The sequence below is a fragment of the Lates calcarifer genome, linkage group LG21 (genome assembly GCF_001640805.2).
Source record: "Lates calcarifer isolate ASB-BC8 linkage group LG21, TLL_Latcal_v3, whole genome shotgun sequence".
Taxonomy (NCBI): domain Eukaryota; kingdom Metazoa; phylum Chordata; class Actinopteri; family Centropomidae; genus Lates; species Lates calcarifer.
This window is the reverse complement of record NC_066853.1, coordinates 14,824,794-14,851,449: the sequence shown is the minus strand read 5'-3', so window position 1 is coordinate 14,851,449 and position 26,656 is coordinate 14,824,794. Positions and strand designations below refer to the sequence as shown.

Genomic DNA, 26,656 nt, shown 5'->3' with positions numbered 1-26,656 from the left:
ACATTGAACTGACATTGGACTGAGGAGGAATGCAGTAGATCAGCCAATGCGGAACAATGAACCCCCACCCCCCCATCCCACCCCACCCAAATAAACTGTGGAGAATTCAAAACAAGTCACACTCTGATGATACTTGACAGCTGCAGCGATTAGTTGACTGATCAGTTAGGTGATGGACAGAAGATTTATCCGCTGCCATGCTGATATTCGATTTGTTGTTTAAAAGCAGAGATGACAAACGTTCTCCACTTCTGGCTTCTTAAATGTGAGATTTTGCTTCTCTTCTTTCCTCTGACTCATCCTAAACTTCAGAGTGATAATCCCTGAAACACACAGGCCATTTTTCAATATTTTCTGATTTCTGTTCAATGGACCGACCGAGTGTCGTCACTACTGGAGTACATTATAGTTACCAATATGTGCTTTTACTTCAGTAAAGTTTAAATGCAAGGTGAAGGATTTGAGCACTTGTTCAACCACTGGATATTCTGAATGAAACAAGTGTGAAGTGCTGTGTGTGTGTATACCTGCTTTTGTGACTACATGTGTGTGCATGCAGTATGTATGAGTGGGAGGTGGGTGGCAGGGGGGGTAAGGGTGGCGGGGGGAGAGTGAGGAGAAAGGGGGGGGTTGAGCCGGGTCTTAAGAAAGTGGGCGGGATGGGGGGGGCGTCAGGAGGGGGGCGCAGCTGTGGGTGTCAGGGGCGGAGCTGCGAACAGTATCCCCCGCCCTCGCGCTCGTCTGCGTGCCCCTCGCAATTACCTGTTCCACCAGAGCTGATGTGAGCGCGAGTTGGCGAGCACATGCCACGTTGGGGAGAAGCTAAACATAACTGAACCGAGCAGCATTTCCGGGCTCGCGAGGACCGTTTTCATTTCGTCCACCTCTTGAAAAAGGAAAAAGAAGAAGAAGAAGAAAGAAAAAAAACTCAACCAGGTGTGTTTTAACAAACCTCCGACACAAACCGAACCGACTGAGGATCTGAGAGACTCGCGAGGATGCACTTGTTGTCCGCCAGCTGCGTGTGCGCCCTCCTCATCACCGCGCTCCTCCACCGAGGTAAGCTATTGTCTCGTTAACCGTCCGGTGTTGGGTGGGGTGGGGGGTGGTCATGCGGAGTGCGCTCGTGTGCACTGAAGCCGCAGGTAGAGAGAGGTTGGAGGTGGGTGGGGGGGAAAGTCCCGGCAGTCGCACGCAGGTGCCACCAAAACTTCAGCCCGGGTTATCGACCGCATCTCTGGGGAGAAGTGGAGCCAGGGGCGCCTGGTGGTCTTTAGTTCTAAGTTAGTGAGCTAATTCTGTTAGTCGTAGTTCATCGAAGTAGCTATTTAGTCAGGGATGCTTCTTTTACGTGGCTGTGTTAGATAGGGGCTTTCATGTAAATCATAGCAAATTCCCTCTCTTTTTGAAATGTGAAAACCATTCACTTATAGTTATTTTTGGCGTCTTGTAAACCACATACAACACAGTCATCACTTTTCTGCTTGTGTTAAATCATGAAAAAAAAAAAATCTACATTTATCTTTAATTGTTCTTGAAAAATCACCATAAAGAGACCAAGTAGTTTCTTCAAACTCCACTCTCCCCCACAGAAGGTTTATGATTCTACCTGCTGTTATGAACTGCTCATATCTGTTTTTAAAAAAAGTGACTTTTCTGTCTATAAACTGCTTATGTGACATGAAATATTGCCCATTGTGCCACCCCCACTCCCCACCCCCCCCCTATGATGGGAAAGGCAGGATCACAGGATGTTCATGTGCTCATACCATGATGTCATCATGATGCTCCTTATTTATTTTATTTTTTTTAAATGTGTTTTGTGCCTCCTGTTAAATGCAGGCTGTTGAGCAGAAATGATGCTGCCTGCTCATCCCGTCTGATTTATTGTAATTACGGGCTGCCTTTTGGGTGGGGGAAAGCAGTGCCTGACAGGCTCCCTCCAGTAATTACACGTAGGACAGGGCTCATTTTGGATGTGGGCAGTTGTAATGGTTTGTACAAGTGAATGCTTCCAAGTTTCAGCAGAGAAATGCGGTTCTTTGGTTTTTTTGATGTGAATGCAGCAACTTGGCATTAAGTGGTGATTTTAAAAAAAAAACATGCTTTGGAAGGGAAAAATACATCATTCTGCCTCATGGTGGCTACTCCTTAAGAAAAGAGATGAAAGCAGGACAAAGGATGGCTTTTAAAAACACCTCTTAGTTGTAATTTTGTCCTTGATATTTAGCATGGAGAGGACGGTAATGTTTCCTCCTTGCTGTCTGTAGACGTCAGGACAACAGGTAGCAGCACCATGTGCTCACATCACTCAGCCAGGCCATTAAAGCAAAAGCTGCACAGGAGCCTCAGAGTACTCTCGTGGATGGGAGAGGGGCGGAGAGGTTGCTCTCACTGTACTCCCTTCCAGCTCGTCACACCACGGTGACGCCTGTTGTTGTAAATTAACACTGTGCAGCACCTATCAGTCAGGCTCAGGTGGTTTATTTGAGAGGAAACGAATGGCCCCTTTTAGGGTGTATTTTTTACACTGCTGTGCCGCTGCAGTGCCGTGTGCTTGAGACCAGAGGGGGAGTGCACTGAGTTGGTAATGAGGTTAGACTTTACGGTTGTCCACGCGGCTGTGTGTTCAGCAGACACGCCGGGCCCTAAGTGATGGTCAAAACATGTGTGTGTGTGTTTGCTCGCAACAGATGGTCAGAACAGAGTACAGAAAGTGAACCTTGTAAGAGTTATAAGAAAACAGAAATATTCTTCATTCTTTGCCAATTTGCTCAGTGTGGCCAAATCTGACTGAAGGGCTTTATTGAGTTTTGGATTTGCAATAAAAACTGCATCGATAGTTGTAATATGAAAAAAAAAAAAGAAAAAGAAAAGGCCTGTGTTTATTATATTTGAACAGATGAAAAAGCTACAGCTCCTGGGGCTTCAAGCGTTAAAGGCTGAGCCACGGCCACAACCAGAAAAACAGAGCCCTGAATTAGTCCCCTAGAACAAACAGTCTAGAGAGATGCATCTGTTTTTTTGTTCGCTCCCTCGTCTCCACCCTTCCCCCACCACCACCCTCCACCCTCTCCCTCCCTCCCTCCCTCCCTCCTGAACAGACAGACAGCAGCAGTGCCCGGTGTCACAGCTGGTATTACTTGTCAAGCAAGTGGGGCTCTCCCTTTTTGCTAATGGACTAATCTCTTAGAGGGGTCACCCAATTTCACCTGAGATAGATTCACTCTCCTCTCTATCATCCTTAACTAGGGGTTTGCTGTCCAGACTTGTCTCACGAATGCTGTGTTGTTCTTAACACGCAGGAAGAAGGAAGAATGGCTTTAATTGTATGGTTGAGTTACATGTTCAAGATTTTGTACAACCATGTGTGTGTGTGTGTGTGTGTGTGTGTGTGTGTGTGCCGCATGTTCATGCGTGTGTATTTGCGTGCGGGTGCACGTCTCGTCTTGCTTATAGCCGGTTTTCCTTCTTGATGTTTGGAGACTGCTTGTGGTTGTTTCTCCTTTGAAAAGAGATTTCTTTGTGACTTGCAAAGTATTGTATCCCTTCATGCAAAATTCAGATGCATTCATGAGAAGTATGGCAACTCAACTGAATCATGGCTCTGAATAGAAATGCTGCATCTGTACTTCTAGACTTTGTGCTATCACTTTAGTCCTTTCCTCTCCTGAAGTACTTTTATTCATTTGCTGGTCAGATTTAGCAGATGGCTAGTCAGTCGAGCTACAGAGCGCAGTTGATTAATGAATGACTGAATAAACAGGAGAATCTGGAGAACTGAATTTAAGCATATGTAATCTGACTGACAAGGTCTTAAACTAACAAATGGAACAAACCTCCTATTAATCCATGGTTCCTCTCACTTATTACAACAGGAGTGCTTAAAATGGCCTCAGATGTTATAGCTATACATGTCATTATCCTCATGGATGCTTAACAGTTTTTTGGCAGCTCATAATGGCTCTCAACAGTTTCTGTAGGACTCTCCTGCGCGTGGAGCAGAACAGTGAAGTGGATTTTTTTCGAGCATTACACAGTTAGCATACTTGTGTTTTTGATTGAAAAACGACCTCGCTACCGAGTCAGACAGATGCCATCGCTCACCTGAGAATCACAAAGCGAGTGAGACGTAAGAGGGGAAAACAGATGTTCAGTGGGGAGGAATAAGTTTGCATGCGCACTCGTTCGTGTGCATTAGGTGCTCGATCGGAATAAGAAGTGAGTGGAGATGTGAGCAGAAGGCGGTGAGAAGAGGTGGTCGCTGATGGAGAGGGGGGAAAAAAAGGGCGGTGGGGAGGGGAGGGGGACTTTCATGGGCTCCTCCAACAAGAGAGAGGCCGTGCAGACAGGCGAGGTCGTACTGTAAATTAAAGCAGTTGGGTGGGGCAGGGGGGGGCCTAGTGTCACTTCACATCGGGGGGGAGGATGGGGGGTTGCAGAATTCCTGCCAGCGCCCCTGGCAGCATCACTTTACAGCCTGGATGTGAGGATCCAGCTTAATTAACTACTGACATGGTGACTTTAGCTTTAAATTACAAGTAACTAAAAAAAGGTTTTGGGTGATGTGAAACTAAAAATAACTTGGAGTCATGATGAAATTAAAACCTGGCCATTACATACGTTTACACTGAGAGCAAAAAAAAATAACCCAGCAAAGAGCACGTTTTAGTGCACGTATAAAATCGAGAAATCTCAGATTAGAGTCAGTCGTCAACCTGATTTACTTCGGTGAGGGGAGGAAAATCTTTACAGTTTCCAGGAAAATCAGGTCAACCCATTAGCTTGTCCCCAGAGAAATGATGCTTATAACATATGCATCTTTACCATATGGTATGGGTGCCTCGCCTACAGTAGCCCCTAAAATTAAACGTACATTAATCAAAAGTCAGAGACAGCAGAAATAGGAGCACAGCGGCACAGTAACACCAAACTGTAATTCTGATATAACTCAGTTCAATGTAGATGTGCGTTGCTGATTTCTTTTGGTCTTTGTCTGCCCTGCACCCATCACATGGAGGGTTGGAGTGGTGCGCACACACACTCAAACACACTCTTTCCACCCCCCAGCAATACACTGAACAGGTGGAGGAGTGTTGGTTTTTTAGGGCCACGAAGGGAGGGGTGGGGGGCGGGGGTGTCTCTTTATGATTCCTGTTTGTGTGTGTGCAGTTGTTGAAAGAAAAGCAGTTTGTCCCCATCACTCAAGTCGAGCTAAATTCTAACTTTAACTTGTTCGCTTGATTCTAACTCTCAGAGGAGAGACATTTTTGGATTTCTTCCGAAGTCTCATAGCAGGAACCTGAACTTCACCTTTTAGATTAGATGCAGTTAAGACAGCGGTGAGAAATATGAGCAATCGCATGAGCATGCTGAGTTTCCTGCATGTCGGAGAGAGCAATTCACTCTCTGCTGGACTCACTGAGAGCGGGGAGATGTATGCTTGGCTCTGCCTTGAGAAAATGAAAAGACTTGTGTGGCAAAAGTAATCACTCTCAAGCAATGACTCAATGAGAAAAAAGTCTTTTGTTCGCCTCTGACAGTTTCACACACAAAATTATCAGTAAAACAGCAGCAAGTGAATCTTAATTACACTTTGGTGATTGGCTTGTCCCACTTTTGGAGCCAGTGTGTGAGATATATTCAGTTTTTATAAACTCGGCTAAAATTGCCTTTCTTTTTTTCTTTTTTTTTAGCTGTCCATTTTTTCTCCCTTTGTTTAATTTGCAGGTCAGGTTGAGAAAAGCCTGTTTGAATGTAGCACTTTATTGACTTTTTATACATGCTGTTTTACAGTTTACATGTTTAGACTGAGGTGATGTTGTTTAAAAGGGAGAGAGAAAGCTAGAGAATGTTGCACCAAACAGACCTAACATTTTCTCACTTTCCTCATTTTGCACACAGGTTCCTCGCTCTGCCGTGCAAAATAATGGTTTATTTGTTATCCAAGGGGAGGGACCATGGTGCTATTGTTTCAGCTATAAAGAAAGGCTTAACAACAGGAGAGAGATGACTGTGCTATGCAGTGGTGCTTCTTTCTTTATGCAGGAATACCCCCATTGAAATGCATGAAGGTATCCCTGGTTTTGGTGAAAGACCAACGGCACTCTGAAATTGGGCAGCCCCTTGTTTCAGGGACAAAAAAAAAAGTGAGGTTGTGTCTGTCTTTTGTCATTGACACAGCCCCCCCAGCTTTCACTGGATTCCTGTGGACTCCTGCCGACTGTATTGTGAGGCCGGCTCTTTTTAAACAAATGAGTGTATGATAGCGACTTCTTGCTCCCGCTCCTCTCTTTGTCATTAATATGGAACAGCGCACACCCCCTTCAGAGAGAGGGCACAGAGTAGCTGCTGCCTGTCCCTACCCCGCGCCTCACATGTGCAACCTGACTGGAGCAGTGGGGGCGGGGGTGGTGGTGGTGACGGGGAGGGCATCTCTCCTCCATATGAAAAGCCTGTGGCCACACCCATCTCTAACAGGGCCTGGATCTTTGTTCAAATTCTCCATTAGAGTCATTGCTCTGTTTTAATGAATTCTTTGAGAGGCCTCCATTAACTGTGATGGTAATCATTCAACCCCGGAGAATATTTAAGGAATACCATAAAGGGGCACATGTGTATGGAAATCCAGGGGGCCTTTGTTTTTGCGAATTACATTTAATGAACTTCTCTTTCTCATTAAAATGTATCTTATAGATAAAACAGGGGCAAAGCAGTAAGACTGTTCCCACCACTGACAGCAGAGTGTCACCACATGGGAGTGCCAGCAGCAGGGGGCTCCCACTGACCTATAAAGAGGGTCAGCGGTGAACCTCTGATATTTATGCCTGCACTCCCATAAAGTCATTATTTCCACCTATTTATGAGAGTCAAGTGGCAAGACAGGAGGTTGCTATTGTATTAAGCCTTTGTTTTGACTTTGTCTGGAGGTTCAGGAAAGTCAGTCGGCTTGACACCGCTTTTGTGCAAAAGGTGAAACATTCATTTCAAGCCTGCGGCCAACTAATAACATGACATGCAGTTTTGTCTTCTCATTCATTTCTGAATCGGCCTCTGTTGGGTCCAAGGCTCTTGTGCAATACTGAGAAGTCGTCCTATTCATTCAGACGCCGTTTAGCAATTTTTCATTCATGAAACATCTCATTGCACCCTGTTACGTCCTGCCTTTGGGACTCAACAGAATGGTCTTGTGTGTTCGTTTGACCTCAGCATTCACATTCTTGCCATTTTAAAAGCTGTGTCTTTGTGTTGCGCTGATGTCCACCGTCCTTTCCCTTCGTAGACTGCAGCAGCAAGTCTGCGGTGCCTGAAGCTATCTTTGATTACATGCTGCTTCGGTTGAACTTGCAGGAGACAGGAGTTCTCATTCAGGGAGACTCTCTTTCACAGGGGAAAGCAAGAGCATATATCTGATTGGAATGAAAGGGCTGTCATTCTGCTAGCGCCTAAGTAAGAGACAACATAGAAGATTAAATGGTTGGCCCATCTCTCTGGGTCATCATTGTATCAATACACCTGGGACTACCCTTGAACTCTGAGAGAGGTCTAAAAAGTGCTATAGATACGGTCTTTACCTTTCAATTCATGATAGGTTTTCATCGTCTTTTTATATAAGTCTCATTTACTTACCATACAGTGGTACTTCTAAAGCTGCAGGGGAGTTCATGGACAGACTGTGGAGTAGCCCACGAAATGTGAAAAAGGCAACAACAGACTGGATGGTAAAAGTAATGGATAAATAGTTATATTCAAACTAAGTAAAGCAATAGACAGTTGACATATTTAGTAAAAAACAAACATTTGGAGTAGTTATTTAAATATTGAATATGGAGTTGTTGTCAGTACAAATGCAAACCAACATATGGACAATCAACTGTATAAAAACTCAGGCTAAGGAGCACTTGAGCTCATTTGATAGGATTGTTATGTTCCAGAGAACATGTTAACGGTACATGTTGATAAAAATCGAATTCGTTATTTGTCCGTGTTCCTCGCTGTACACATAAATGCTCCTTGCTGTGTACATAAATCATAATCTCCCATTCCCCTTTGGAAGCACGACATTTTCACATTCCAGGCCGTGGATAGTTAAGACTTCCACCCAGGCCTCGGGGTATGTTCTTCCTAATGTGCAGCTTCATGTGAAAAACATGAGTAAGTCAGAGGAAGTGCACTCCTCACCACAGATTATGAAATGTTAGTTAAAAAAAAAAACTGCCTCATTGTGAGCGAGAAGCATCAGCAATAACAGCACTGTTTTCTCAGATTCAACCTTAGTTTTTATTCAGAAAAGTCAAGTGGTGGCTTTTTGCATGGCAATTACCTCACTAGCGATGCTTTGGCTGATGCATGACTTGTGGACGTGTTAGATGTTTCATGATAAGACGCTCCGCTTTGCTGTTAAGTATTCAGCTGTTTCTCTGCCAGACCTTACGAGGAAGGTGAAGAGATGCTTGTCTGGTAATTGGATGCAATACTTAATTTTCTAATGGGACATCTTAAGAGGTCAAGTAGCCTTGTGTTCCTGGGGAGAATATCTAAGCATTACACATCCCACTGGAGCATTTAAATGCCGACTTTTGTTCTGACTTATCCTCTTAGTACAAAAAAAAAAAAAATCATTGCGTATGACTCTTGATTTCACTTTGGCTCGAATGCAGGGTGCTCACAAAAGAAAAGAAAGCAGGAATGTTGAATAGTAAACTCACAAGCAGCCTGTCTACCTGAGGCCCCTGTCACATAAAACTTGCATTATCGCTATGCCTGGCTGGTCTATAGAGTGAGGATGTTGTTAAATGAACTCTGCAGTGTTTAATTTTGAGTAATGAAGATGCCATAAGCCATTATGCTACCATTCATTCTCCCCCCTACACAGGTAGTAGATGCAGAGGAGATGACACATCATTTCCTCATATAATGATAGTGATTTCATTTGAATGCACAGGGTCACACACAGCAAAAAAGTTGACAGTGAAAAATGAACAGTAATTTTTTTTTTCAGTGAGTGTAAGGTAGGGACATTTAGGGTAAAGCTCCCTGGATTTTTTACTCTTTTTCTGAGGAAATCTCAGGATTACCTGTCTCATTGTGGCGGGTTTGCCACAGCATGCCCATCTATAACCCGAGCCAAGAGATAAACCAAACCAAGGCAATATCGCAGTTTGTTTTTTTCAAGAATATTTGTTCAGACAATAATATCTCCCAGTGGTTTTCTAATAATTGGGACAACTTTGTTACCTTCCTGCTCAGAGCGGCATTTCTTCAGATATCATGCTTGAATGAATATATTTCTTATTGTCTTCAGTAATGTTTGTTGTTTACTGCGTTTTTCACATCTCAGGTCATTACATCTGCAAATATGCGTGTTCTTCATATTAAAAACTGAAGACAGTGGAGGCGGGAGAGAAATTAGTTTTTTCAGATGTAATTTTTTTGTCTTTCACATTTTGCTGAGTAGTTTTAATGAACTATGAAACAAGTTTACTCTGTGAGGCCTTACTTGTGCACAGTACCTAGAGTTAAATGCTAACGCAAGCATGCGAGCATGCTAACATGCTCACAGTGACGATGCTAATAAGCTGATGTTAAGCAGTAATACCTGCTTAACATGTTAAACATCTTAATGTCACAATAGTAATGTGCTAACAAGCTAACATATGCTGATTAGCATTTCCTTACAAAATGAATTAAAGTAAAGCTATAGCTAAAGCTAATGGGAATTTTACAGGTATTTGGTCATTAATTGAAATACTTGACAAAGAAAATTCTTAAATGTGAAGATTTGATGCTTTTCTCTATCCTACATGATAGTAAAGTGAAAATACTCTGGGAAATTATAATAATGAAAAATATTTTTAAAAATTAGCAAATTAATTGATAATGAAAATAATCGTTAATTGCAGCCCAGGGACAAATTATTATTGTTTCACTCTGAGCCAAAGTGGTTGACCACCTGCCATCACCATCTGTATAGCCATGCTGCTAACTTGGCTAAAAATACATTCACATTGCATATTTGCAGGCACAATTTCCAACGCTATAATTTAACTTTCAGTGTTGTTTTTAAATTATTATTATTATTAATAATATTACAGCAAAAGTTCTCCTAATGATATGGCGTGTTTTTGTTCTGTAACAATTTATAGCTTTCACCCCCGAGCCCCTGTTTTTTTTGTCTGACCCTGCAGTAGACGCAGCTTGTTGCTCCAGAACACTGTTGACTCAGTTTGCTTGAAGGGGAAAAGTCTGTGCAAAAACCCTCCCGTGGAGACTTTTGCTTTTTGCTCTTCAGGCCACTTTGTAGATATTTTGATATTTTGTAGATATCTCTCAGTGGTAAGAGAGGTGCTGGCGTATTTTCCGTATTGGCAGGTTTTTGTCTTAAGTGTGGTGTTTGTCTGCTGCTCACTGTCAGTTAGATCTGCAGGGCTTCTTCTGCTCTTGTGCTAGGATGTACCACACAGGACAAGAAAACAGAGGGGGAGCGGTTAAAGATGTGCAACACAAGGGTGGATGGTTAAAAGCACTTACCTTGATGTATGGCTTCTCCTCATGTCATGATGGAGGAGGAAAATGTAATAGCCACTACTAATGAAATTATTATGCCTTGAAGGACCCATGCAGCCAAGATGACTGTGACACATGCTGAATTACATAAATGGAGAGTGGCTATGTCATCTTACACAAACAAAAGACACAAACAAAAGAGTAAGATTGGGTTTGTTTTGGCAGTTTTATCTGTTATGTGTCTTTGAGAAAAGGAGGATAACACTATTAGTGACCTTGCTTCGACAAAAGATAAATTGTCCTTTGGACATAAGTGAGTTTATTTCACATAAGCAAACACTTTTCCCTTTTATAGAGTACACAAATTCATCATACACAAAAACCAGGTCGGCGCCATTGGAGTTCACACTAGTAAAACCTTTCAGCCAAATCATGTTAGCAGTTATCCCTACCACGTAAGTCTGAAAGTCCTGAAGTTGTAGGAAGATTCAGTGGTGTGACAGCGCATGTTAATCTCCAACCTTTCACAGTACTCCATCAAAGCACAACGTTGGTCCACGGGTATTAAATGTGAAACCACACAGATTTGATGTGCAAGCAGGTACATAATCCTTTGTATGTATTATCTGCATTCCATGTATTCCTCCCACTGCTCTCTGCTCTGTTTAGCTGGCCGAGGCTTTAGGATCCCCCCCCCCGAGCCAGAAGCCGAAGCAGGACACAATTTGAAACCGTTATGCCCTCTTAATACCAAACCAGGCTGTTGGGCTTATTGGAATGGGGAGCGGTGCCTACTCTGTTTCACAGGGAAGGGTTAGAAGGTCAGGTCTGTCATTATGAGTGCACGACGGCATACATGACTCTTTGCTCAACCAATGTGAAAGTATCAGCCTCGCCACAGCAATTACCAGAGATGAAAGCTACTCAAGCCGTCTGCTGAGCAAATGAAAATATCTACCTGTTAATATTTTCTGTTGTTTACAGCCTAACAAGGCATGCATTATTTATACAGGAAGGTAGGTGCTGTGCGTTAAATTCAGACAATATTAAAACTATTTCATGAATTTCCATTAATCATCCATTAAGTGTTGGGGAAAATATGAGTCCATGACTTACACAGCCTCTAATGAAGCACTTTAAGATCGATAAGTGGATGCTCTCTTGTTTACATATATATGAGCATGATGGGCCCTGGGCTGATTCATCTCCACCGCTCTGGTCAGTCTCAGCTGCGTGTGTGGGTTTGTTGCCGTCTCCGCTGTGTAGACAAGGATCCATTTACCTTGAGCAGGGGTGTGTTGCGGCAGCAAGTTTGATTGGTATCCTCAGGCACCACCTGCAACTGTAATATGGTCACACAGATAGTATAATAGTAAACACAACTGCTCCCCCAGGACCAACATGCTACAAATGTTCAAAGGGTTTCCCATTGAGGCGGTGGAGGGTGGGAGGGGGTGGGGGCAGGGACAGGGCGGGGGCCACTTTTACAGGAGAGAGAGCTCTTATGGTGCAGACAGACAGACAGACAGGCAGGCAGGAACTTGTCTGGCAGCAGTCAGCTTCTCTTACTTGACAAAAGCTGGCTGCAGTTGAGTAAATAGTCAGATGTGTAGCTGCCAGCTGGGCTAATATTTCAAAATAAAAAACATAATCTAATTCACCAGATTTTCTACCAGTAGGAGAATGCTTTTGGTCTGATGGTGCGCTGGATGTTTCCATCTTGACCCTCCTGATCAGCTCTTTCTGTTCGCTTATATAATACCCTGAGCATGAGGGTTTGTCATGCATCTTGGTTAGGGTTGCAACTAACAATTATTTTTATTACTGATTCCGCTGTCACATTTCTGTCAGAAAGTAAAGGGGAAATGCCCATCACATGTTCCCTAGAGCCTAAAGTGACGTGCAAATTGCTTGTTATATCTGGCAATCAGTCCTAAACCCCAGACATTTAATTAGCAATCACGTAACAGAACAGAAAAATTGCGTTTGACATTTCTACTTGATGAATGATTTTACTAATTGATTGAGAGGAAGCCAATTGCTCGATGGTCAGAAAATGAGTCGCTGACAGCTTTGATAATCGATAATTTCTTGGTCAAGCTTCTCTTGAACGTTTGCTGCTTTTCTTGGGACTAGAAAACAAGATGTTTGAAGACCTCTCCTTGCGGTTCTGAGCAAATTATGATAGGCATTCTTTTCACAATTTTCTGACATTTCATAGACCAAATGATTATTCAAACACAAAACTGAGCAAAAAATGAATCATTTGATTAACTAATTATGACAATAATCATTAGTCTGATGTTGTGTATGAAGGTCTGTCGTGGGGCGTGGCAGGGGGCTGCATCAAATGATTAATTTCATCCCAAAATAAGTTCCTTTTTGCATTTAAGTGACTCATCCTTACGTCTACTAAATCCACCTCAATTTCCAGAGCTCAAGGTGACATCTTTAAATCTTTTGTTTTGTCTGACTAATAGCACGAAGGCATTCAGTTTACAGTTATATAAAACAGAACAAAGCAGCTAATCTGTGCACTTTAGAAGCTGGCAGCAACATTACATTTGACATTTTTGTGCATCAGTTATTAAAATGGCCGGCTGTTTATTTTCTGGCGACTGATCAACTGGTTACCAGTCTGTCTCCCTTCCTGTTTCTTTTTTTTTTGCTGCGTGACGTTTAGCGCCAAGGACCCCTTAGGCTAATAATAAAATTGATTACAAATGATGTTCAATCTATAATCCGGAGAGCAGACGCTTACCCTAGAAGTCAGTCCTGCTCTAGTTGGCTGCTGGGTCGCTTCAGGCAAGCGAGGCTGGCAGGTTTATGGCTTGTATGCAAAAAAAAAAAAAAAAAAAACTGATACCTCCTGTCTGATGTGATACCTGAAGAGACCTGGTGAAACGACGAGCACTTTGATGTCAAGAAGGTTGTTTTGAATGTGTCAGGAATATTTTAAAGCTGCCTATTAACGCATCTGGCTGAACAGGGGAGGGGTAGAAAGAAAAAAAGTGAAAACCGTTTTAAGAACTTGAGGATTCATTTCTTGCACTCAGATTTATGGATATCACTTCAAACTCGTCAGTAATTCAAAGGGCACCATTTTCATTAACGAGAAGCATTACTCACTGTTAGAGGCTCAGTCTGGACTATCACACCATCTGCTGCACCTCTTTAACCCTCACATTTATTTTACTAGACTGTAAACATTTATTTTATTATCTGTTTGACTGCATTTTTAAGCCTTAATTGGGTTAATTATGCTTCCCCATGAGTGCTGGAGGAAAGGGGCCTGTAATTTTAATTGCATAGGCTGAAAAAAAGAGTCCTACCTTCTGAGAAACTGTGCATTTATCTATGCCTCATAATCACAAGGGAACCATATGAACCATTTGATCAGATACACCTGTTATCAGGGCTATGCTAAACAGCCTCACACAGCTGAAATGTTGCAAGTCTACTTGGATACGCTGAAATCCCAAGAACATACACTTCGAACATGAATCAGAGCTGCAGATGGTGTTTTCAGGACATGTTCTTTTCTATTTACACACCCACTGATTGAATGTAGGATTCCTTTTTCATGAAACTTTGTTTATGTGTGTTATTCTCTTGTTTTTAAAAAAAGTGTGCTCCTGAAACAAAGCAAACACCGGCAATAAAACACCAGAGATAAAAGTGTTTGGATTTAAGATTCAACTTTAGCCCCCCCACCCCGCCAAAAAAAATAAGTTCTCTTAGAAATGTTTCAGCAACCACAAGATTAACTGCCTTAAATTCAAAGCCTCTGTGATTAGAGGCAGAGTTGTTGCATGTGGATGCAAGCTCATTAGGCATGAGCGAGCAGGACAAATTCAATAATGCTTGTAGGATCCTCCAGTTTAATAAAGTTTGAAGGCTCCTTGGTATATGAGAAAGTTATCGCATTTAAATTACTGAGAAATAATTAAGAATGACTGAGTGGTTTCTAATCACACGACTGAATTAACTGAACTGAGAGTTAATAGGCCTTAGTCTTGCTATACTCTACACAATAGAAACATTTAAAGTAGACTCATAATCATTTTTTTGGAGCTTTTAGGTCTAGAAGTGAAAATACTGAGAGTATTGAATAACAGCTCACTTCTTAAGATGAGGATGCAGAGTTAAGTTTTTATTGTTTATATTTGTTAAAATAAAGATACAGTATGTTCTTGTCTTTGCACAAAATGCGTCCATTTCTGTGGGTTTTCGAGATGTTGAAAAGGTTTTAAAACCCTGATTAACCTGTCACAGCCTACAGATGGCCTTTGTTTGCACAAGCTATAACTCGGAGTGATGTTGTATGATTATTTGCACATGTCTCAACCCTAATTAAAATGAGCTTTATCTGTGCAGCAGAGGGATTCAAGCTGGCAATGCCCAGTTTTTCCATTTTAATAGCTAGAAATTATTTGATAATCCCATTTTCCACGTAAACGAGTGATATGCTCGCAGGCTTTGTCTATTTTTAGGGGATGGCTTTGAATGGAGGGGGAGGGCGGGCTTTTATACCTTTGCGGTGATGGAGTTTTTAAAATTCTAATACTTGAGAAAGATGGTTATCGTGACACAGCGGAGATGTGTAGATCCATTAGCTTCAAATAGTGTCTGCTACTGACAGGGAATTTAAAAAATCTGTCTGTTCATTCATAACCCAGACACTTGAGTGAGGCAATGTCAGCTCTTCTAGAAAGAGAAGAATGAAGTCATTGCCACAACGTTAGGCACTGGGCTGCATTAGGGTGGGTTAATGGATAAGTAGGAAGCGGTGCGGCTGCGCTTTGTTAATGGCGTAATGTTGCCTTTAATGGTGCGTCGTTAATGGAAGTTGTTGGTGGATGTTTAGAGTCAGGGCTCTCCTATGATCTGCCCCAAGTCTACCCACAGGCATCTCTGCAACCACCTCTCCCCTCGCGTCCCCTGGCCTGCGCCCCTCAAATACATAATTCACAATGTAATGGACATGATTTCTGAGTGCACTTACCACCCGATCATTCTAGCAGACTGCTGTCTTAAAAGCAGCCCCTGCACCCTTGCAGCTCATCTGCTGAAGCAATTTATGACATTTTTTAAGAGGGTTTCGTGGACGTTTGTGTGGTCGAAGAGAACATTTGAAAGACTAATGATCGTGCCATAAGATCAATTTCTAGGAAACCTGATGGGCAGTCATTTAGAGTTATAATCACCCTTCTTGTAATATGCTTTTATCCTCTCCATCTGTCTCACCCAGGAAAAGATGTAACAGAGATACTGTTATTCTGCCAGTAATGTGGCGAGGCATGTACAAACTATATGTACTTCTCCACAGATATTCTACATAAATATGTATGTATTTTCCTCCCTAATAATGTAGACATGTGTTCTTAAGCCTTATGGCAACATTTATTAATCCGTCCTTTAACTCCAAAAACCCCCACCCTCCAAATATAAGTTTTCTTAAAGTGCTGTGCTGAAGCTTAGCTGAAGAATTTAAGCGAAATCAAAGCTGAATTGTCTGCTTTGATTGCACTGTCAGTATCTTCAGAGAGAGACAGTCATTTAAAGGAACTTGAACATCATTTATTAAAAACACTTGACCGTGGTTCCCTTTCAAAATCTCTTATTAGACTCACTTGCTAATCAAAGGGAAAAATGCAAGAGGTTTTTGAATCTGATGCATTTTTTCCCCTGTATTCTGTAAGTCTTTATATTACTTCTCTTATTATCGAGCTTCAAAGCTTGAATGATAGTCAATTAATAATGATGCAGGAATTCAGTTCGTGCTTACATTCAGAATGTTGTTGGACATATGAGGGAATAACCTGGCAGCCTGAGGTCTATTTCGTTGTTTGGCGCTGTGTTTTTCTCATTACCTTGGGCGATGGTTCAGACACGGACAATGTGATATCATGTTGAGATATTTCCACTTCAGCCTCTGTGAAATTTAATGGGAAACTTTACTATCTAACGCATCAACAGGAAATATCAATTTTTGATACTTTCCTCATTACTTATGCTCTGCTTATTTGCTTCACCGGGAATATGTGGTTGTAGTTTGATCAGAATTTATTGACAGCCACCTGGCAGCAGCAAGCGAGAACCCCACCACTGTGGCCACATTTTTCATTTAAATGTTCTTAAACTCTGATTGGTGCATGAAAGTATGGACAATTATTTTTCTCCAGCTGAACCCCACCTACTTCAGATCAGTGGAAAAATCACAGAAATAACTTTTGCAAACAACTTTTGCAGCAGATATTGTTTTCATGAGAGACTCCATTGGTCGTAATGGGAAGTTGATTCAAAAACATCTTTTGGGGGCCTTTAAAACTTGCATCAAACATCACAACACTACTGAGTTTCTTTAAGGAATCAGCCATTAATTACACAAGGGGGGAAAAACACCTTAAGGCAAAGTAAATCTCTTCCGTCTTGAGCCCTCCTCTCTTTCTTTGTCCTCACGTCTCAGTCCCTGATGAGAGGCGGAAGCAGCAACCTGATCCCTCAGCAGCAGGTCTGCACAAGTACCAAGGACTCCTCAGGACGAGTCTGAAATCAAGAGAAAATGGAGCCAGCATTTTCAGTCACAAGGCAACAATGGGAACCCGACAGGTGGGACTGCAGGCAATGCATTAGCCCTGTTCCCGCCTCCTGTTGTCTGTAGGTGTCTGTTGACCACACATGATGCAGCAAATGAACGTTGTTTTCTTTGCCTGAGGGGGAGAGAGCTATCTATATGTCTCTGTCTGGAAGATATGGTATTTATTTCACAATGGAAGCTGCATTTTTTTTTATCTAGGGAGAAGGGGGGAGTGTAAGGCAGGTTGGGCTGCTCATTGCTCAGGTACACTGAAGTATAAGGATGCACCAAAAGCCGTTTATTCCTTTGTGCTTTTCTCACTTTTATTTTGTAAAACCTCTTATGGACACATTAGAGTTTTGTCCCGTTTATTGTCCTGAACAACATGCAGGGTTAAGCAGGAGCTCTGTGATTGGGTATTTTGTTTGCCAAGCATGAATGCTATTGTTGGTTTGGAAGCACAGTGGTCTAAAAATGTGTCTGTGCTGCTCGGGTGAGGGAGGGGAGCCATTATGGTTAATAGACTCAGACTAATAATACTGTGTGCTGTATACTCTACATAATTCTCCATTTGCTGTCCGTTCTCCTCCTTAGCAGTACACAGGCTTGTTTTGCCCTGAGGTGACAAACATGGCTGTGCACAGTGTAGGCTGTGAAAATGTGAGGGGGGTTTTTTATTTATTTTATTTCACTCTGGCTTTTAAGGCTGTCCTGTTTTTGACCAAAGACATGATTTGTCAATTAGTTGATTAGTCAATCAACAAAAAAGCAGCATTTGAATAAATTTTAGTAATTTTCTAGCAAAAGCTCCCAGCAGTCTCTGGTCCTTGCTTCTCCAATGTGAGGATTTGATGCTATTCCTGTTTCTTTTTTTTTTTTTCTGTGCAAAGTGAATTTATTTGGTCTGTTGGTCGATCAAAACAAGACATCTAAGGATGTTACCTTTGACACTGATGAATTTGTATGAGTGGTATTTGACTGGTTTTCTTTTTTCTTTGTATTTTTTTGGGGGGGTGGGCGGGGTGTTGACATTTCTTAGATTAAATGATGAATTGAGAAAATAATCCACAGATTAGTCATTACAGAACAAGTAGCTGCAGCCCTGGTCAGTAATTAAACTGCATGCTTCAAGGATGAAGGATCTAGAGAACATAAGGTTTGACTAATTTTAGGCTAAAACTTTGTACAAACGAGTTGTACTCATTAGTAGAGAGATCAATCTTTTGGAACTGTGTGATGACTCGTGATTATCAAAATAATTGCAGATTAATTATCTGCCAGTCGATTAATTGTTTCAGCTTTTAAAGTGGATTCCCGAAATTATCTTGTGATATTTTATAAAGGGCAATAACTGAACAGGTTATCTGACTGTTAGAAGTAGATGAATTCTTTCAGAGTTTGAGGACACAAGCCTGAGGTGATATCTCACCTATATGTTGCAAAAGAAAATGTCTCATAAGTGTGAAAATAAATTGGTCTGCTGTTGTAGAGACTAATTTCCCATTCCAATATTTTTTCACAGCATGGCCGTGCATCAATTCCATGTTATATTAATGTCAGACAATATCACACACTCTGTTCTGGCTTCAAACTAATAAATGTGTTGGACTCTGGACCACGTTTCTAACAGAACTTATAGATAAGAATCCTTAGAGAATGAATCACTTATTAAAAACAAAAAAGGAGACTAGACAGGCCTAGTTCAGCTGGACCATAGATGGAGTCTGTGGGGAACATTGTAAGAAAATGAAACCATTGTCCCAAGTCATTCTGTCCATAAATGGACCTTCTTTTCAGCTTGGTTCCCTCTAAAAGACCCTCACTCACCTCTGAAGGTCAAAGAGGACCTAGGGCAATATCTTTAGGGTGTTGGGTAGTTTTCTGTGCCTTGAAACAGATGGTGTGGCATAAAATGAGGCTTGGAAAATCTACACGTCACAGACTGTGCAGTTCATTTCACATGATGTGGCTTTTGTCAATCCCAAAGTACTCAAGCAAGCTCCTACCTGCTGCGTACTTTGGAAAAATAGCTGAAATGTCAACATCTGCACTAGAGCTGAAACGATTTCCAGCAAATATTCAGCAATTATTTTGATAATTGATAAATGACTGAATGATTAATTAAGCAGAAATGGCAAATTCTGTGGTTGCATATTAACAAATGTGTGATGATTGCTTTACTTTATCATATATGGTAGTAAACTGAATTGTCTTTGTGCTTTGGATCATCGATTGCACAAAATAAGGAGAATGAAGACGTCACCTGGGACTCTGACAAGAAAAATATATGTATTTTTGAGAGGATAGGAATATAGGAAAAGTTTCCCTGACATATCATTACTCTAAGGAGAAGAGAGTTCTTATTGTTGAAGCCTTTTCTCTCTTAAAAGTGAAACATGAAATACAGTAATACGTAAAACCCACATTTGTTTATCTCGTCCATCAGTCACTGACTCGCGCTCTCTCCTGTCAAGACTGTTGAAGCAGCCAGAATAATTTTCTCTGACAGCTAACATTTCTCAGACTGTCTTTTTGTGCTCATCATCCTGCAACATCTGTAATTTTTGGCTGAATTTCTCCCTGGTTCATACATGTATCTGCAGTACAAACGTTAGAAAACACTACTTGTCTTCACACATCACAAATTTATTCCTTCTGTCATAGCAAAACATGTTTAACTGGACTAATTGAACACTTTTATTATAGACTAACCCTGAAAGACTCACTATAAACCGACTTGAAAAATCTTGCTAGCCTAGCACCATGTGCCACAAACAACCCATAATGCAACACTCTCTGTAGAAGACCACAGTCTTGTTGTGAACATGTAACCATCCAGTGCTCAAATATAAGACAACCCCCACTTTAGACTTCTTCTTTCAAACCTGATTTCCATAAAAAATTGTTGTCCTATATTTTGGACATAAAACCACAAAGTTAGCATCATGCGAGTACTAGAGGAAAGTCAGGGTATTGCCATATTCATTAAGGTATATGTTCTGGGGACAATGAATGTCAGGGTAGTGTCTTCAATAATTGTTGAACTATTTCAGTCAAAGTGGTGGACGGACTGACAGACCTACAGACCTATCCCTAGAGCCGTGCCGCTGGAATGGCTAAAAAAGTTTGCAGCCCACCCACAAAAGTGAGTGCGACACAATGTACTGATGAAATGCTGCTACCCCATCCATTCAGTGCAACATACAGAACAGAACATGCAGGACAATTTGTTGTGTATACTTCAGAGTGAGAGTCACTCAGTCATGGACATAAGTATTTTTTTGTAGCCAGCTCCCAACAGTCCAGCAATAAAAACACAAGCTGATGCCCTTAGTTTTATGCCGTAAAGACACTGACAGGCAATTACAGTACGCTGGAAAAAGCAAAATTACAGAGCCCATGTTGTTGACGTTTGGAATGGCGCTTCCCTTGTTCAACCCCGCAACAAAAAGAGAAACTGTGTGAAAGGGATGTTGTGCAAGTGTGCTGTCAGTTATCCATCAGTGGCATGATTACACCCCTTCCCTCAAGAGAGACAGATGGAGATAGTGAGGATGTAGCCGTCTATTTTAAAAAAAATCCTTCTTCACCTTCAACACAGCAGCATAGAGAGCTCATATATTACTAAATAGCTACAAGGATGCTTTGGGGACCCTTGTAGTAGACTGAGTAATTTTCCAAAACCCTCCCCACACCTCCTCCATATGACAGCAGTCCCTCTATTTTTCTTGACAGCAAGTAATGAGAGATTGGGTTTATTAAATCACTGATCTCTTCTCATTCCAGATAGTTGATATGGCTTATCAAAATTCAGCACTTGTTAAATTATTAAAGAAAAGACAAGGACGAGAAGCAGAATGTCACGGAAGGTTAGGTTTTCTTTGATTTCTCGCTCCTTAGGCAAGCACCGTTCAGTATAAGAATCTAGCCTTTCCTCAAGTGTTATTGATCTAGTTGAAGTGGTTCTGTCTGCCCCCTCACCGTCGAACCGCTTCTGAAGCGAGGCTATTTGCCATCAAGTCTTTGCGGACATGCGCCCAGGGATCTCCATTCACTGCACAATCCTCATTTTCAGCACTTAATAAGTTTGGGCCTCCGTTTTCTTTTGGATGTTGCAGCTGAAAGAAGAGCACGCGCGTACACAGACACACACACACACACAAATGAGAGGGCGTAAGGTAGCAAAACAGGGATATAGAGACTAGCGTGGGGAGGTAGCTGATTTCCCTGGTGAGCTTATATCTGAGCTGTCGTCACCTGTCTCTTCTCAGGGATAGAGGCGCCTTAATCAGGAACATGAAAGTATCTCCTGTGGTGCTGCCTCCTGTCTCTGTCACTCGCCTGTCTATTACTTGATTTACCATCGCCAGAGAGTATTAGCGAAAAAATTTTGTGTCCACTATGAGCACTCTGTTTTTTTTAAGTGCAGAGGAATTCACATAAAGCCAGGCCAGCCAAGTTATTTTGAGATCAGAGGACTAAAGTGCCAATAAATGATTTGGAAATGGTACGGGCTCAAATCTGTATGGGGTCATGGACACCCTTAGCCTGATTTAACAGCTTAAAAAACCATTTAGCATTGTTTTTTTAATGATACTTTCTGACTTTTACTAATATTATGAGAATTGCCTTTAAACATGATTTTGATGATGACATGTGTCAGCAGTCTGGTATAAAAAGTGAAACATTACTTCTGTTTAGAGTCTCAGAAACCCCAGCTTTAAAATTTGGTTAAATGCAATGGTGCAAACAGTGTTGACAGTAGTTTTTCCACAGCATTCTCTCCCAAATCCCACTTAAGTCTATTTAGATATCCGTCTGTGGATTTTTTTGAATCATCTTCTCATCATCTCAGTGGTCAAACTGACCCAAAACATCAGCAACCTCTATGTAAAATGACAGACTGTGCATATATTTATCTTTTGTAACATTAAAGTTGTCCTTGACTGGCATTATAAAAATGCTTTGCACACTCTCAGCAGTGTGGGAATCCAAAACACAAGGGTGAAACTGTCTGTTACAACTTTTCATTGTTCCCTCACCATATAGACAGACTGATCATTTCTTGCATACTTTGTGTGTTTGTCAGTGTGAAGTCACACTGTTCACCTACTTTTGTTGTGGAAGGATTACCTTATCTCAGTAAGCAGCAGGAGCTTTGTCTTCTGTAACTCAACATGTGCGATTAGTTCTCATTGTGTAACAGTGTAATCTGTGCAGATAAAGCCTTTTCCTTAATACAGACTCTTTTAAAGTTCTCAGAGAGGCTGAACACAGCTTTATTTGAATATTCAAAAACGCCTATTTGAATTTGAAATGTAAGGAGTCTATTATACGGGGAGAGCGATAACCTTTTCCAGCACTGCAGTGCTTGCAGTGTAACCTGAATATAACTGACTCTTGTTATTCAACAATTGCAAGATTCAGCAGAGCAGGTAGTGCAGCAGTGTCTCCTGAGAACTTTAAGTCTCGGCACCGAGATACAACATGTGTGGATCTGGTTGCCAACTAGTTTCTGAACAACATTTGGATGTTTCCTCGACCATTAGAGTGTTCTGGCACCAAGACGCCCAGGTGTAGCACATAATCAAGGCACTGACAGATTATTTTTGGCACCTTAAATAACTCCCAAAATGAAACGTAGGAGTTTATCATCAGATTTGACACATATGCAAAACCATGCACCCGTGTCTTGCACAGAGAGCTCATTATCTGCCTCCTCTTAATAGATTCACAATGTCTCCATTTTCCTTTTTTTTCGGCCCGGCATGTGCAATCTTTTCTGCCTGGACCAAGAACCTGCGCTTCTAGCTGAAGCCCATTCAAGCATGAGAGTCAGTTTCATTAGATTTACATTAGAAAGACAACACAAGGCAGTGTCGGGCGGCTACATCAGGATGCTGTGTTCGCACCAGCAGTCCGCATTAGCATTTCAGGTGGATCGGACTGATGTGCACCCAAAATCTGGATGTGTGCAAAGCTGTGAAATGCAGGCACGAATTTACAGTCCAGCAAACTGCCTGTGTGCTGCTCATTGTCTTAGCTGGAGAACACAGTACAGCTGCGTTTCAGGTGCATGACAATTAAATAGAACTTTAGCAAACGCTTAAGAAAACAACTATTCATGAGTACGGGAAAAACATGTGCAGATATGTGAAGTTGTGCAAGGCACAAGGTGACATTTTGAAGCAACTTAGGGAAGGGAAGGGAAGCAACTTATTGAGCTTTTAATCCTTTTAATTCACTTCATAATGCCAGAGGAAGTGATTTTAGGTGTGGCAAATCATGGACAATAAGAGGCATCAATGCAGGAAATAGTTTTAATTGTTCTTAAGTTGGCAAGTGACAGAGCTTATCCCTGTGTTTGGTGAAAAATTCCTGGTAAAACTGTCAGCAGCTGAAATGTAGTGAGGTTTTGTTTTGTCCCGTGCTGTCAGCATTAAATGTCGCTGAGCCTTATTTAAATGCAAGGATGGTATCTACGTGGGTGAAGTGCTGTGGTAGCGATATGTGCTTCTCGAATAGTTTTCATCAGGGTGGCTTACACTGCTTTGATGCTCACATTAAGCAAGTTCCTGCTTCACGGATGGAGCTGTAAGCAGTGATAATAGTCATCAACATCAGATCAACCTCACACCTCTTTTTTTAAAATTCCTTTTGTTCTCTGCTGTGTTTAGTTTCTTGTCTCTGTACTTGTAATTCCTGTGTTTTTGCACCCATCAATCTTAGTTCATTTCGCACGGATGTCACAGTGAATTAGGAAAACTACTTAAAAACAGTATTTAGTTGAGTCTACCTAGCACCAGGCCTTTTTTTAGGGGGAGAAAAAAGGTTTGCAAGAACAAAGAAACTCTGCAAACTGCTCCCAAAGAACTGTGATTACTGAGACGTTTTGACTTTACTGCTTCAGCAGCTCACATTGAAGAAAGTCCACGTATAAGATACGATAAGATAATGATGGGATGAAAAAAGCTTAAAAATGAGCAAAATATTGGGGAAAAAAGTAAAATCGCACAGTATCTACGATGCCTGGATTGGCATTTTAGTTATGTTTAGGGCGTTAATTGGCTGTATGTTTGTCACCATTAACCAAATAACTACTCACTTTGTTTTGGCCAAGAGTTAAATGAAAAGATTGATACCACTCTCATATCTGTTGCTGCAGCACAAATATTGAAACAGGAAAACTGCTAGCTTGGTTCTGGCCCCTCTAAAATCACAACTTCTTGTTTTTACACTTTTTGTTGCTGTTAATTATCGACGCTGTTAATGATGATGATGTTAATTAGTGAGGCTTTAGAGGAGCTAGCAGCCAAACTGGGGGATAGAGCCAGAGCCAGTTTTTAAGCGAGGGCTGTAGCTTCATATTTCAATCTCCTCATCTAAATCAGTGCAAGAAGTAAGTGCATTCCCCAAAATGTCAGACTGTTCTTTTAAAGTGAGACTGGTGGCCACAGGGGCAGGGAAGTCATATCAGTAATAGCAATTGCTGAAAACAATTTAGAAACAGTACAGCCTAGCTAAAACGTAAGGTAGATCCTCCTCGTATTAAATCATATTATTAAAGTGTTTGTCATCTCTTCGCTGCAGTGGCTTTACAGATGGTGGTTAGTTCGGCGTCACAGTAGATGTTGTTTCAGAGCTGACAGCTCATAAAGATGAGTGACAAGTGTCGGAGTGTGAACTCGCTCAGCTGAGTGTCAGGAAGGACGGCAGGAACAGCAGACTTCGTTGACTTGAGGCAAACCGTTTGACATGTTTGTGTCTCTAGCAAAGTAATGCATCAAAGCATTACCTGACTATTTTATGAACTTGTTTAATTGTCTTGATGTGGAAATGACACTTGACAACTGGAAGTTTAACACGTGGGAAACAGAACAGACCAGAGAAGGGAGCAGACCTACTCCGTGCACCTCTGAACTTGCCCGCTCACATTCAACTGTGCAAATATGCCTTCAGGGTTCCAGTTGTTACTCTGTTCCATTGTAGACAATGGTAACCATAGTAAAAGTATTTACTCGCATTCAAACAGGATTCAAATGAGTATCACGCACAAAGCAAATGAATTAACCACCCCATCTTTGCACCACTCTGAGGAAACCTTTATAAATCTGATGAGTGCAGAGGGAAAGTGAGTAAAACTTTAGTTTAGTTTTAGCTTTAGTGCAGAGATGGCATCATAGTTTGCAGCTGTTTCTTTGTGCATGAACGCAGTCAGACAATTTCAGGGTTGCATACACACAGAATACTCCACCATCTTAATTGTTCTGCACTTTTCTTGAAAATACACAAACATTATGTCTCGGTGATTCCACAGATAGAAACTTGCTGGCCACTGCTTTGTTCTCATGCTGAACTGCTGATGAGCTGTTTTGGATTTTAGCTGTCAGATGTTCGTTTCCACACACCCACTCACACATTTTACCTTAGCCTGAACTCTGAGAGGTCTGAAATGTGAATGAAAAAAAAAACAAAATAAACCCACAGCACCTCATTCTCAGTCGGGCCATGGCAGGCTCTTCTTCCCTTGCAGCCCTCTGGCTCTAACCCCTCATCGCAGCCCATTGAGACACTTCTGCTGGCACCCTCCTCCCATCCCCCTCTCAAGCACTTTGTCTCCATGGCGATGTTTTCAATGAAATTTAGGGCAGGAAAGGTTGTTTTCCTTACCAAGGGAGCTGTAAAATTAGCAGAACTCTATAGAAACTGCTGTTTAGGCGAACGCTAAGTGGTATTGATAAGTGTCAGTCAAATAAGTACAGAGAAAGGGGGGGGGGGCGACTTTTGAAGCATTCAGAATAATAATGGATTTCAATTTTCAGTCAAAAACTTTCATGCTGTGTTGGAGCTGACCAGATTAGCCCCTCTGGAAAAAGTAATTGAAAAATATGGCTTTGCCTTTCTCTTTCTCAGTCAGCGGTTTGGAGACTGTTATCGGCCTGTATGGAGAAACACTCGAGATCCCGTGCAACAATGGAGCCATAAAAGCAGAAGATGTGATGCTCACTAAATGGAAATATGTAAGTCACAGCAGAGGTCAATGGATTCAAAATGGTGAGGTCTGTCTGACACCCAATTACCATGTCTGAACCACACCCAGTCTGAGTGCATATGCCGTTCATTACACCAGGCATCTGTCCCTCCACATGACACCGCAAGAACTGAGGGGTGTGTGTGTGTGTGTGTGTGTGTGTGTGTGTGTGTGTGTGTGTGTGTGTGTGTGTGGTGTGGTGGTGGTGGGGGGGGCACAAAACAGTGTGCTTTTTTATTTGAACTGGAAGCCAATGCCATATGTGACAAGCGCACTGTGCTCTGCTTCTCCAGGACAAAGGAGATGGACTTTCAGGAGACCTGCTGGTCAGGCAGCGAGACAACAACATCTCCATCCTCGCCACCGATGAATACAAGGGCCGGGTGAGCCTGGCCGCCAACGCCAGCCTGCTGCTCTCCGCGGCCAAGCTGTCCGACCAGCGGACGTTCACCTGCATGGTGGTGGCTGGCGCGGACATCCGGGAATACCCGGTTAACGTGGTGATTTACAGTGAGTACGAGCTGGCACGAGTCCCATCT

At 41.9% G+C, this 26,656-nt stretch overlaps 1 protein-coding gene across 1 annotated transcript in view; it reads left to right on the top strand.

Annotated features, from left to right (window-relative positions):
- Positions 1-738: 738 nt before the first annotated feature.
- LOC108899782 (CD166 antigen homolog A-like) overlaps positions 739-26,656 on the top strand; it is a 38,229-nt gene continuing 12,311 nt past the window's right edge. The window contains 3 exon segments of the mRNA XM_018700428.2: positions 739-1,059; positions 26,000-26,106; positions 26,411-26,627. Of these exon segments, the coding sequence (XP_018555944.1) occupies positions 999-1,059; positions 26,000-26,106; positions 26,411-26,627 (385 nt within the window). The 5' untranslated portion in view covers positions 739-998.